The 13579-nt window shown below is 36.8% G+C and overlaps 1 protein-coding gene across 5 annotated transcripts in view; it reads right to left on the bottom strand.

Annotated features, from left to right (window-relative positions):
* Nucleotides 1-13579, bottom strand: part of kat6b (K(lysine) acetyltransferase 6B) — a 36860-nt gene that overhangs the window by 9998 nt on the left and 13283 nt on the right. For 3 of the 5 annotated variants that reach the window (XM_066693646.1, XM_066693647.1, XM_066693645.1), the window contains 10 exons: nt 10062-10170; nt 8339-8454; nt 7908-7989; nt 6664-6796; nt 4922-5871; nt 2585-2706; nt 2239-2351; nt 1608-1749; nt 934-1095; nt 229-322 (listed from right to left, as the gene is read on the bottom strand). In XM_066693646.1, coding sequence (XP_066549743.1) covers nt 229-322; nt 934-1095; nt 1608-1749; nt 2239-2351; nt 2585-2706; nt 4922-5871; nt 6664-6796; nt 7908-7989; nt 8339-8454; nt 10062-10170 — 2023 coding nt within the window. The remainder of the gene's footprint in view (nt 1-228; nt 323-933; nt 1096-1607; nt 1750-2238; nt 2352-2584; nt 2707-4921; nt 5872-6663; nt 6797-7907; nt 7990-8338; nt 8455-10061; nt 10171-13579) is intronic. The other 2 variants (XM_066693648.1, XM_066693649.1) reach the window with 2 other exon arrangements.

The raw sequence follows: 13579 nt of genomic DNA, 5'->3' as shown, positions 1-13579 counted from the left end.
CAGATTTAATTGCATAATTACAAATCAGCATCCTTAACTTGACACTTTTATTGAAATACTCACTCATGTTTTTTTTTTAAACAGTAAACTATTCAACTCGGCTAGATCACCTGTACAGAGATCTCAAATATAACACGTAGTATTAAGAGCACAGACATTCAAATGTGTTTTAATTTAGTAGCACGCATATTCATGAATAATATTTCAAAATATATTAATGGAACTTACTGAAGTCAATAAGAAACCTCCCAAATCCTTGCCTTTGGTACTGTGGCATAATCATTATGCAGGAGACATTGTACTTCTGCTGGCAAAGCTTTTCCTGAGGGAAGGAGAAACAGATCAAGTATGTCAAAGCATTGCTGAAACTGGCAATTCACAGCACCTGCCATTGTCCTAGTCTAAAACACACACATGCAAATACACAGACACTGACACAGAATACATACATTCATTGTGGCAAGCCATTTGTGGAATACAGGCCTTATAGTCAATAGTTAGATTTCATATGAATTAAAACAGACAAAGAATTGTATAAGTAAAATGTAAGGGACATATCAATTGAGTACACAGTACAGATTAACTAATTGAATGAATATTCATACATATTGAAAGAATATAGCATTTCTTCCTAACACTATTGTTTTTAGGGGCTCTGCTTTCTTGGCTACAATACAAATCAGTGGAAAGTGGGCACATTGATCTCAACATCCACAACCATTTCAGGGTTTTCTTAAGCCTCATAGGGGAGGAGGGAAAAAAAACAACATGTTATTGACAGTCTGAAAGAGTCAGTAAATCCATTATGCTCTGCTTAGATTAAACATTTGCAATCCATTTATTTTGCAATATACATTTAGTGTAGAAAGACAAGTGATAGCGTAGATCTTTCCTCTGCCCAAAAACCAATACAATTCAATGGGTTATTTTTACCTTGGAAAAGTATCCAACAAGATGGCAGCCCTTTTCATCATTTTTTGTAAGAATGTAAAAAATAAATGGCTCAACATCATAGTATAGAGTCTTGTGGTCGAGAAAAAGCTTGGCTAACAAGCAAAGGTTTTGGCAGAAAATTTTGCTGACATTTCCATCAACCTAAAGGGAATAAGAAAAATAACAGAACGGTTATTTAGTTTAGAATCATGTTTTTGTCAACAGTTTTACTATCTCAAATATTCATTTTAAGCTCCTCAAATTTGAAAATGCATATAAGCTATGGAGAAGAGATATTGTATTGTTATTATACCAAGACCTAACAATACCACCTTGCTATTCTGAATGTATTTGGTGCTTGTACAATAATGTTATGCTCCAAAACACCTGCAAAAAGGCACACTACCAGCGTCTTCAGTCAGGAGAGTTGATCATTGCTTTGGCACATACTTTGCCCAGTGCAGCAAACACAAGCTTCTAATTCTCCTTAAAATGGTTTAAGCTTCTTAAATACACTTAAAATTCTTAAATTTCTTAAACTTATTCTATTAATTTCTTTAAATTCTATAACCCTGCTTAGAGACTTCACCCTTAAGGATTATTCCTTGTTAACTAAATAAATACATATAGATTATATTGTATTTGCATATTCTAGAAGAAAATGTCAAACTGACCTCAAACACAGAGAGGTCCTTCTTCCTGTAGATTTCATTAGCTGGTGGGTGATACCATCCACACTTCTTTGAATGCCGCTGGAGAATATTTTTACTTTTCATGTACTTGAGACAGAATTCACACAAGTAAAGCTTTTGTAATCTGTCAAGGAAAGAATAACATTAGAAACTGGAAATTCAAATTGTATAAATGTTCTACATACAAAGAAAGAAAGACATGGCTTCCGAGGGGTACAACCAGTTAAACATAGTCTTATACTGCGGTCTGCAAGCAAAGAGTCCTTATAATGTGACCAGGACTCCCAACTGAGCAGTGAGCAATCGGCCAGACGTTGGCAGGGCTTGGGAGGGATAACTGTTGGCAAGGTCTTCCTCACCTCACCAAACAACTACCCATGTGGCTTAGTGGGTGTCTTAACATTAAAGAACTGCATTGGTTCTCTCTAAGGAGTTACAGTTGGCCATTTGTGCCATGCACTCATTGTGAAAAGAAGCAAATAATACAACTGCATATTTCAATTGATTAAACATCTGTGATTCCAAACTCAGGAGGTATTAAAAGAAGAAAATAGAGGGTTGCAAATTTAGATATGAAGAGAGAAAAAAAAAAAAAAAAAAAAGCATATCCTACCTTGAGTATTCAGGTGGGTAAGGCGAAGAGTACCAGGTTTGTATTTCATATTTCCCAAACTCAATAAAAGCAGGGTATCGTCCAGAGTCTGCACTGTTTATGCAGCCAGTTTTCTAAAAACAGGATTGAGAGAGAAGGTGAAATATATGTTGTACAGCCATAGGTTATCCAGATTATGAGCTAGTAATGTCAAAATCAGCAACACTGTTAAAAACCTAAAAACTACAAACCAAACTCGGCAAACCATTCCAAAATATTCAGCAATTCCTACTGCATGCACATATTATGGTTTAGATTAACAGGATTTAGGTTTAAACAATGCATTCAACATCTTGTACTTCTCTACCTGCATTGACAGTTCTTGGGCTTGCTTAAACATCTCCAAATCCTCTTCCGTGACAATTTCTTTTGCAATGGCCACACCCACATCTGGAGTTTCTTGCTTTAGGTTTTTCGTGCCTTCATTGTCTGTTTCATTTACAAAGATGATTATATTAAAGTACATTTTAAAGAAAATTAAAAACAAAATACAAATGCATAAAGGGCTACATCTAGATGTGGCATATTTCAGTCAGGTCAGAACTTCAGCCTTAAAATATTTGACAAAAGCAACAACAAAAGCAACCAAGTATTAAATATTAGATTCAACCATCAATGCACATGATACGCAAATGTAAGATCCTTTAGGAACACATTTTAATTTGTATTGTGGATTAGTTCCAGGCATAAAGATGCCTTATGCACTCAAACACTCTTCCACATTTCAAAACCTCCACAGGAGTATCTTCAAGAATAAAGTAAACAAATACTTTTAGAAAATCCTCCTGTTATTCAAACTACTGCTGTGTCACACCTTGCCAAGACCAGATTCAGAAATCTGTATGCAACCTTGACAGGATATGCCTTTACTGTGAAATGTAAAATTCATAAGAGACCCCAATACAAGTATTTATTTTTTTTAAATACTTTTGAACTTAAAATTATTTACTATTTTTATTAATTATTCTTAAGTGAAACACAAATGTGATTACAAATATAAAACATGGCTTCTCAAACAAAAGGCAATTAATTGGCATTTCATATCTAAAGGTCCACACCAAATACATTTTCCTCTACCAGTTTCTGTATTAAATAATCACTAAAGTAAAGTGACTAGCCAAAATAAGCTTTAAAAATATTGAGTGAATCAACCAATTCTAATCTCAAAACATTATCTGTGATTGATTACTTTTCTGGACAGATCAATATTTTACCAATGAAAATAGATGTTAGTATTAAAGTACAATTATATTGTGTTTGCTTAACAGGAAACAGGAAGAGACAGTCAGTTGAATTTTGCACCAAGTAAGGATTAATAAAAAAGTGCATTTCATATTAATCCACTATCAGATTTGATCTTACATAAATTTGGTTTTGATCCCAAAATGTAACTATACTTACAAAATACATTGACTTACATTTATACATTTATTCATGTTTATCAGCTATATGTATGACATGCATAACTGTCGGCATTTCCCAAAGCATTTAATAAAAATTAGAAACAGAATGCCCCGAGGGTTGTGGAATTGCAATTTTATCCAAGAAGACATTAGCAAATAAAGCCTGAACAACGAAAAAACAAAAACAAAAACAAAAAAACACTCAGTCAAGTAGTCACTGAATGACTAATAGCCTTCATTTTCATTTCTTGTATTGAAGTTTAGAGAAGCATTGCTCTTAAGAAAACCAATGTATTATAAGGAAGGAATACTATGTTTTTTGTTAAATGTACATGAAGCAGCAGATTTTTAAAATGTATTTACTTCTGCAGTCTGTTGGAGGGGTGGGGGCGGGGTAGAGGAAAATCCGACATTAAAGTTAAATTCTGATAATCTGTGTACAGATTTTAAATTCTATTTCACTGGTACACTTTAGATATGAAGGTTATTAGACATAAGGACATAAAAAAACAGACTATTTTAAATACATTAGATCTATGCAGTCAAATGTGCTAAGGACTATAATTTCATACATTTCAACAGTAGTACAACTTTTTCTTTTTTTCAATTGATAACCCTTTTAATCCATTAAGGAGCTGAAATTAGTCAAAGCCACTTGTTTTCTTAAGCAAGCTATGGAATAAAAGGGATAGCACTGGAAAAAAAAAAAAAAAAAAAAATGGGTAAGCATTTTGTCCTGCTCAGCTGCTGAGAATCTGTGGTGAAGTTGAGTGGAGATGTTGCTCTTGTGAAAGCTATGTAGCAGAGGAGAGTGTAAAATGTAAAGGCCTGTTAATTGAGCTAGTCACTACCAGAAGGCAAATCACAATGGGCGCACTACTGCGGGGGGGCAGGGACAGAGCGAGGGTGCAGCATGGAGGGTTGGCTGGCCATGCACTATGACAAAGCCGTTAGCAGCGGTATGAAAGCGTTTTGGGATCTTGGTGCCACTACAGACGCAAAATAAATAAAAGTAAAACAAAACTGGTGGAACAGGATTAGTTGAAAAACATTCTAGATGTTAATCAGCAGTGGAAAATAGGGCGAACAAGTTGATCTACTTTCCTATGCAAAGTTTAGGACGGACAAAAGAAAAATAAATAAATTAGATAGATAAAATTAAAATCAAAAACTAAGACCTGCGTGACAAGATCTAACTGGACGGGACACAGATTTGGTTGGAGCTGTGACCCTTTGCTTACCATGATCCTGATCAGGTTTAATTCTTCCGTCTGCCAAGCTCCCCTTCCCTGGTGAGGGGGTCCCCTTTTGAGGGGTCACTTTATATTTTAATCTGCCTAGCATCCTGTGCTTTTTGAGGAAAGAAGTTCGTCTGAAATGAACAACTGACTTAAAAGTGCGTCCTCTTGGTATCCCCCACCCAGAGGAAGAGGAGTGGGAAACTAACCTATTCTTAAGCTCTTTCTTTCCATGGAGCTGGGGACAAGATTTGGACGTGGAAGACAAATCCGGTTTACGGCGCATACGTTTAGGCGGTGCATAACTAGGGTGTCCCTTCTTTCGAGACTGTCCCTGAGTGGTATAGATATGAGAGAGTCCATCGAAAAGTCCCTTAAGCTGGTTGTTATTGGAAAGGCTACTCAGGGAGGGCACGCTAGACTGGCTGGAGGAGCTCTGAGGGGAGTTAGCAGAGGTGGAACTGTTGGATTTCTGCGAACTGGGACTCTGTCCGGGTAATGGAGGAGGGGGTGGGAGTGCAGAGAGGGGGGTTGTTAGCTTTTGAGTGGTACCTGTAGCCATCGTGCTGGAATGAGAAGTGCATGACTGTTTCTGAAGGCCCTTTTTCCTCGGTCGGTAGTGCTTTGAGGAGTCTACGCTCTTGCCACGTGACCTGCGGCCAACAGGTGACGGTGTAAAAAATTTCGAAAGGCCATCAATGAGACCTTTGGTTTTCTTGTTAAACGTAAGCTTAGAGGAGGTGGATGTGGACGTGAAAGAAGTGGTGGTGGTGGTGAGTTTGGTGGTGTCACCCGCCCAAGAGGGGTCTGTAACGGGCAATCGGCTGCTCGAGTCCTTCACAGATGCTGCATGACCAGATGAAGGTGAGGTACAGACTTTAATCTTTTGACCCCTACCAGGTGACCCCCTTCCCGCCAGCGCTATCATGGATCCCTCTCCGCTGGTTACAGACCTATGGGTATATAAAATGTTAGAAACGAGTCATAAGATATGGCCCAGAATTAGTGATGTTTTTTTAATCCAGATGAAGAAATTGGTGGGGATTTTCTTTCTTTTTTCTCTTTTTGGAAAGGGCTGCAAAAATATATAAATATACAACCCAAACTGAAGACCTACTGTCGCTGCAGACAGATCTTTAAAACCTTCATGCAAAAAAAATGCAAATTTCCATAAACAAAGCAACGTGAATGAAAAATAACGAACAGATAAACAAGACACTGATTCTACGGCAAAGTGTCCGACCGCATCCTGTGGACCTAATTACTTCACATATGCTGTAGCACATTTAACACCCCTTGCCTAGACTTAAAAGATGATTAAGGCGAATATATGTTCATGCACTTTGAAATGCTTGTTCTGGAAGATAAGAACCACTATGTCATTAGTGACCTTCTGAGAGGTTTTGGAAAAGAATTAACATTTTTATGAGATCTTCCTCCATATTATCTGTGATTCACAGCAATTCAGACTTATTAGCTGCAGCTTGGGTAAAATTCATTCTAGGGAAAAGTCTCAATGTATACAGCACACAGCACTAAAGATTAAAATTGTGGAATACATTTGAATTGCAGCATTGTTATTATCTTGCAATTTAAAACAAATATTAACTATGTAAATGCTACATAACTTTACGTTTCCTTTCAAATGAAAGACGACTGACTAGAAAACCTGACGAACAGAAGACCTATTTATAGTTTTTCAATACTTCTCTATGTATACAAATAGAAGGAAAAATATAACATACATTGTTCGTTGTTTGAGCTTATTTTTGGGTCTTCCTATTGGCTTTGCATATCGTCGTTTGATCTGGGCAGCTCTTTTATGAAGCAATCTTTTTCCCTTTTCCTTTGGCCTACAGACTTGGCAGATCCACATTCCTGGTGAAAAAGTAAAAACAGAGAATATCAGGGAAGTTCATTTCTCAAGACAGATTCTGAGGGGTGGAGGCAAAGACTACACACTACAAATTTTTAGGTTTTAAATCGCTCAGGGGGGTGTTGTATTGGTTTGATTTACAGAAAAATTAAGGACAAGGCCAATTTGCCTAAAATGCCAGCTGCTCGTGCTGTAAACCATAAGGCAGGCACTGACAGTGGGAAACCCGTTACCTCTGACAGAAATGTGCTGGCACTGCAGATCACTTAACACGAGAGGAAAAGTTTCCTTCTCTACACAAAATCAGATTTTCCTGACATTGAGAATTACAGTATGGATGTTGTTTATTAAAATTCCATACAACTGATTGACCTGCCTACTACTGTTCCGTTTGCAATTTGCAGATTTGCTAATGGGTCAAACACCTTAATATCGATAACGAATACTTGGCAATTACAGATAAATTCATAAATTCTACAGTCAGCAAACAGTTTATTTACAAGGTACTATGCATGCATGGTCAACAACTGTAGTCTCTTGTCACTTTAAAATGCCTTTCAGTGGCGGGTTACCGCGGTCTCTCAAGCTCAAATTAGTAGGGTTTCAAACCCATATTAATTTGCCTCCCGTCTTAGATCAGATTTGTCATTCATCTCTTCACATGCCTCAAACACCACAATCCTGCACTCAATCTCTGAAATGCTTGCCAAGTTTTCCACAACAGAGGGGGTTTCTTTTCCCCTGATTGGGGGTGTCATGAATGCATTGCATAGAAACATGGAAACAAGTAGTTCATTTCCAGCAGACACTTAAATTATTTAGTAAAATATATGAAAATTAAACTCCGCACACATTTAAAAGGAACATTAGTCGGCCTTTAAAGAAATTATGTTTTCAATGGTATAACCCCAGAACATAAGTGTTTGCATCTCTCTAATGGGAAATTTTAATATTCCCAGAGAACTCAAGTGAAGTAAATGAGAGAAGATTTCTGTGAAGACATCATTCTTTGCTGTCCAAAGAGACAGCCAACGCAGGTCTGCCTCTCTGGGGAAGCTATCCCTCATTGAGAAGACAAGTGTATTAATGAGGCAAATATTGTTAACATAATACCTTTTGGCATTCTTGAAAGTGGTGGGTCACAGCACTCCATATGGAATCCTCGATCACAGGAATCACAGAACAGCATGTCTTCCTAATAGGAAACATTCAGATCAGTTCAGCATTTTCCCACCTAAGCTTTAAATATTCATATCAATCAATTCATAACAAATCAAAAAACATATGCATTTTTAATTAATGGAATAAATAAGCATTTAATTGCAATTAAAATAATCGTATTGGGCTATATTCAACATTGAATGATCATACAAATTCATAAGCACAACCTCTCAATTAGCCTTACATTTTGGTTTACTTGCTGCCACCTGAAATATGGTTGTCTTCATAAATATTAGTATAGCTGATACGCAATAGGAGCTGAACTCATTCTTTAAGCCTGCAACTACTCCATAGAATAATGGATACTAATAAGTACAACTTACAGCATTTTTCCCCTGAATTCGACAGGAACTGCACGTCTTGCATTCGATACACTGCCACCGTAAGGCCTTTACATTTGCGGTCAACTCGGGTGAGAACTTCAGACATGATGGATGCCCTTTAAGACAAATCATAGTCAGTTTAAATTGTATACTGCCCCAAACATGTACTTGGCTTCTCATGCCTTCAGTGAAATCAATGTCACCGACAGCCTTGAAGAAAAACAAAATACCTCGACAAATTTGTAATATTCCCAATCGAATCAAAAGAGAAACATAATTAGAAGTGGGATTTTGTTTAATAATTTAACTGCAAAAAGGCTTTTCTATTGTATATACAAAAATTCTATTAGCCATCTAAATTAATTTCTACAGAGGAATAAAAGAATTGCACACATTTTAAAAGTCAGATAAACATTAACATATTGCATCAATATTGTTAAGAGCATGCATGATCCCTTTTCAAGATCTGTGTCTAAAAGCACTGCATTATCAAATACATCTGAGTAGCTAATTAAAGATAATTTGATCTTAATGAGGCAGAAACAGTACCAGCATTCATTCTAATGGAAGTCGATCCATGAAAGTCATGTAAAAGCTTGCCTTCACATCCTTACATTCCCTCCCAAGACTGTCAAGCAGCTGTTTTACAGTGAAAGCACATTTTGTATTTACACTATGAACAGTTAATGAAAACCACCTTAATGCTACTTAGTCAAATTCGAGCAATAAAAATCTGTCACCAGGAGAACAATTCCTTGTGGCATTTAACATAATTGTCCAAAACAAATTACTACTTAAGAGTGGTAATTTAATGGAAGGTTAGCAATTTACTTGGGAAGAATAGTAAAAGGAAAATGCCACCAATCTAACAGTAAATTGCCGATCTTTGCTCCTCGGCTCTATCTCCGATCATGAACCAGGAGCACTGGTGCTCTGCTAGCACATCCATTCGATTCAGCACTGTATAAAACAATTGCTTAAAATGCATCATAAGCCTTTTTAACATATTTACCATCTTTCTACAACAAACTTGCTTAAGTAGCAAACTGAATGAAAAGTGATGAAATCCTGCAATAGCAGAATAAGGTAAACATGTTCTTCAGTGGCATACAATGAAAGAGTTGTCATGAAGTTATTGCACTCACTCCACCGAACACTTACAGCAGAGTTCATTATAAAACAATTTGTTCTCTAGAAACAATGTTTCAACCATATTAATTTCTAACGTGATACTCTTTCTATTTGTAGTACTGTATTATAATAAATGTCCACACTGTGAAAAAGTATTCCAGATTACTTCACTACTTTGCTACACTAGTTGAAAACAATAGTAAAAAAAAAAAAATCTATAGACCATCATTCAAGTTATTATGTCTGCAAGAAAATGATAAATGGTGTTTGTTTTTTACGTTTGTTTATGTTAAGTAACGGAGGAACAACAGAAAACCTATATGAAACAAAATTTGTTATATATTAAGCAGCTGGCACGCATTACTGCTGTCAAATTCACAAAAGCACTTCAGTCTTCTTTAGTGGTAGACCCAGTTTATTCTTGCCAAAACTCAATACTTCACTTTGCCAAGCTTAATTCCTCAGCGTGTTAGACGTGTAATCACCTTTGCAACAGGAGGAGACTTTTCACAGGAGTGTACGATTCTTTAAAGGACTGAACTGAGACTCCCGTCTCCCGAACTGCCCATCGTTCACTATGATGTTTACTCACCACTACTTCCGCAGTCTGCGCACGAGAGCAGCTCCTCCGGCCTCTTATCTCGATTGGACTCTTTAGTACCCAGACAGAAACTGCATATTGGGATGGGGTCAGCGCGTGGCTAAGAAAAAAGAAAACCACAAATCAGTTGTACCGTTTTATATGCAAATCTGGTATTATACCAAAGGGGCAGTAATTAAATAAAAACAGGCAGAGAGATTTAAAAACATGACTCTTTGAAATGGCTGACCAGGGCAGATAAGGGCTATATTAGTAATAATTTACTAAATATGCCTGCTGGTGACATTCCAAGCTACAGTTTTTCCCCAACTATATGTGAAGAACTCAATTGATTAAAATGGGTTAAACCATTGATTGGTTTGCCATACACATACTGTCATCTAATTTAACTTGAAGTAGTTTACCAGGTGACTGAATGCAGGATGACCAGACTACTCTACACATGTCCACATTGGTCATTTGTTCAGTATGGTTGGGGGGTGGACATTACCAGAGTGGCAATTCACTACAAATGGACTCTTATTAAAAACATTCCACTATATAGAGTTTATTTTTTTAAATAAAAATTTAAGTTTTTGTTTTTCTCCACCTAAGTGGCCAATTATGCCAATACATCTCAGATCATCGCGACAACACTAACGGTCACAACCAGCAAATAACATGAACTGGGATCAAATGGGCAAACCTCAGCTCATAGGGCTCTGTGTGCGCCTCTACCACCTGAGCCACTCACGAGGCCTTAATTAAAAGTTTTAAAATCAGAAATCACATATTACAGCCCAAAGGGAGGGAAGCCTGACATTCTAAACCATTCATCAGCAACAATATTGTTTTTGTCAAGAGGATAATGATCAGTTTTATAATTAATTTGGTGAAATCCAGTCTCCATCAAGCACTTTCAGATAACTATTAATTGTTTCATTTATTCAAAATGTTCAAGGAAGCTACTGCTTGACCTGTGGTTAAAAAGGTACTGCTTTCCACTTACTAAACAAATTTAAAAAAATAAAAAAAGCTTCCAATTTACAAAATCAAAGCAATAGAAATATTTACAATATATTAAAATAACATTCTTACTGAAAAGTACTATTTAAGTACAGTCAAAGGCAAGGTCTGGGATGCATACTACTTCAAAGAGGGGGCACGGGGGGGGGGGGGGCAAAGGGTGATTTACCCATAAAAACTGAAAAAGCATGTATTCATACAAAAAATAAATTGTGACATTTCACACCTAAACACAAGCTGAAAAATACAATGTGACACCCTTCACACAACAACAGATGTCATTCAAATGCAAAACAAAAGCTGAATGATACTGGCTGCACAAAACTACATCTCAGACAATAACAGACAGCCCTTAACACAACATAAAGGACACACACAAGGATTAGACAAATCTTGCAATACGTGTAATTTTGTAATGAAAACATTTCAAACTTATTTTCCCCCCATGTTTCAACTGTAAACAATGGATACCAGTGCACTGAAATCATTGCTGGACTGTACAAGTACATAGTAATGGAAAACTGCTGTTCACTGAGCAATGTCAAAGCTGAACAGTTACAATGTAAATGGTACTGCTGTTGATTGTGCTGAACAAGGCACTACTACTGACTGTGAAGATTGCTACCTGGGCAAACTCCTAATCCAATGTCTGGTTACAGTGCAAGCCTCTGTAACCGTAAATCTACCTTTTGCCTATGGTAGCCATTACCAACTTTTAGCATGATATGGCTGGTTTCTACCTCTCCTATGAGGATTACACTGCCATCCAGTAAACAATTAGTCAATTTTGAATACTTGTCATCTGTAATGTAAATGACTCAAAACAAACACGTTCATATATTTGTAACATTAAAAATTACATCCACTTACAGCATAATTTGTACAGCATAATCGCTTTTTATATTTCTGTGTTTATGACATGCAATATAATCTGTAGTGCAATAAACGTCAACTACCGTGATAAATAGGTGTCGACATGCCGAGATGTCACTCCCTGGGGAATTCCGTGATGCGGTGGACACGGCATTTCCACAGAATTCAACATCCCCTGTTGGGATTTCTGAGGGGAAAGTGACTGTAAAGCCAAAACCACAAACTATTCCACAGTGAAACAACTGGCGAGAGGTCCCTGCTATCGAGGAAAGATCACTCAGTCACTGCACCTCACGTGACATGCCGCAGTTTTATAGCTCTCAGGTTGTATGTTTTATAACACTGGTGTTGACCTGCATGGGGTAAGCCGACAAGAATATGGTAATGTATGAGAATAGAAAGCCTTTCCAAAACATCAATACCAAATACCAAAAGGAAACACCTAGATAGCTGGCTTTGTAGATACAAGAATTGCGGCCATTTGTAAGTCATTTAATTAGAATTCTTGTTTTCCGTCTGGCTATATTTTACTTGATCTCCACTATTAATACCATATTCAAGATTATCATATAAGTACCGGTTAGAAGCTGAATCAATGTCCCACGATTTTCTCAAAAACCTAATCAATACGAGAAAGGACATTCTGCTGTCAAAAGCAAATTGCTGTTCACATTGCTACTATAAGCTAGCTTCCCTCTGGATAAGGGTTATGAAACAATAGCATACCAGTTAAATCCTACCCTGCAGAGCCTACTTGACCGCATTTGCTTTGCGAGTGCTCTGGATATTTATTACAAGCTCTGAAACGTCACGCTTGTAAAAATGAACAGGTCTGTCCTCCCTCCAAGCTCCAGGGCCCGGAACAAAGACGTTTACAGCGCTCTGGATTAATTTGCATGTTAGAGATCCAATGCATACAACACCAACAATTTGCCTTTTCTATTATACCAAGCTGGGTATATTTGCTACATTTACATCTAATCTCAAAACAATACAAGTGTGCGATATTTCTGTAGAACGTATTAGGTGCATTCCAACAAATATCAGTTAAGGACTCAAGGGAGTGATTCAGTGTGGTAAAATACTCCACATCAAAACATTTTGCCTATTGTGACATTTATTGAGCGATGCTTTTAATAATACATTAAAAATACACTGAAATCTCTCATACAGTAAATGTAGCTCCACTCAGTTATAGAGGTACTTGCTAAACAGACTTAGGTAAAATCATCTCCTTTTGCTTGGACCCTCTAGATTTGTACTCACATGGGACCTATGGACTATACTGTTAAGCTTATAAGCTAATCTGTGAGTTACACTACTACACATCTTCACATAAATTCAAAAAGATCATTATTACACTGTAAATCGGCATTCAAATGTTGATCTACTATGTATATACTGGTATAAACCAAAAAGGGCAAATCTGTACTAAAACTACTATCTATTTTTTTTCTACTGAATGCATGCATCTGTAGTAAAAGGCTTTGTACTTTCCTAGTTTAAAAAAAGGTTTCTAGTGTGGCTAAATGGCAGTTTTCATTAATGTGTCACTAGCATACAAAACATTATATATAATTAAATACATTCACAAAATGATACAAGAATTCCACCAAATTAAGGATTACTAA

The sequence above is a fragment of the Amia ocellicauda genome, chromosome 20 (assembly GCF_036373705.1).
Source record: "Amia ocellicauda isolate fAmiCal2 chromosome 20, fAmiCal2.hap1, whole genome shotgun sequence".
NCBI classification, from domain to species: Eukaryota; Metazoa; Chordata; class Actinopteri; order Amiiformes; family Amiidae; genus Amia; species Amia ocellicauda.
Note: the sequence above shows the minus strand (reverse complement) of the source record. Positions and strands in the feature narration are given on the sequence as shown.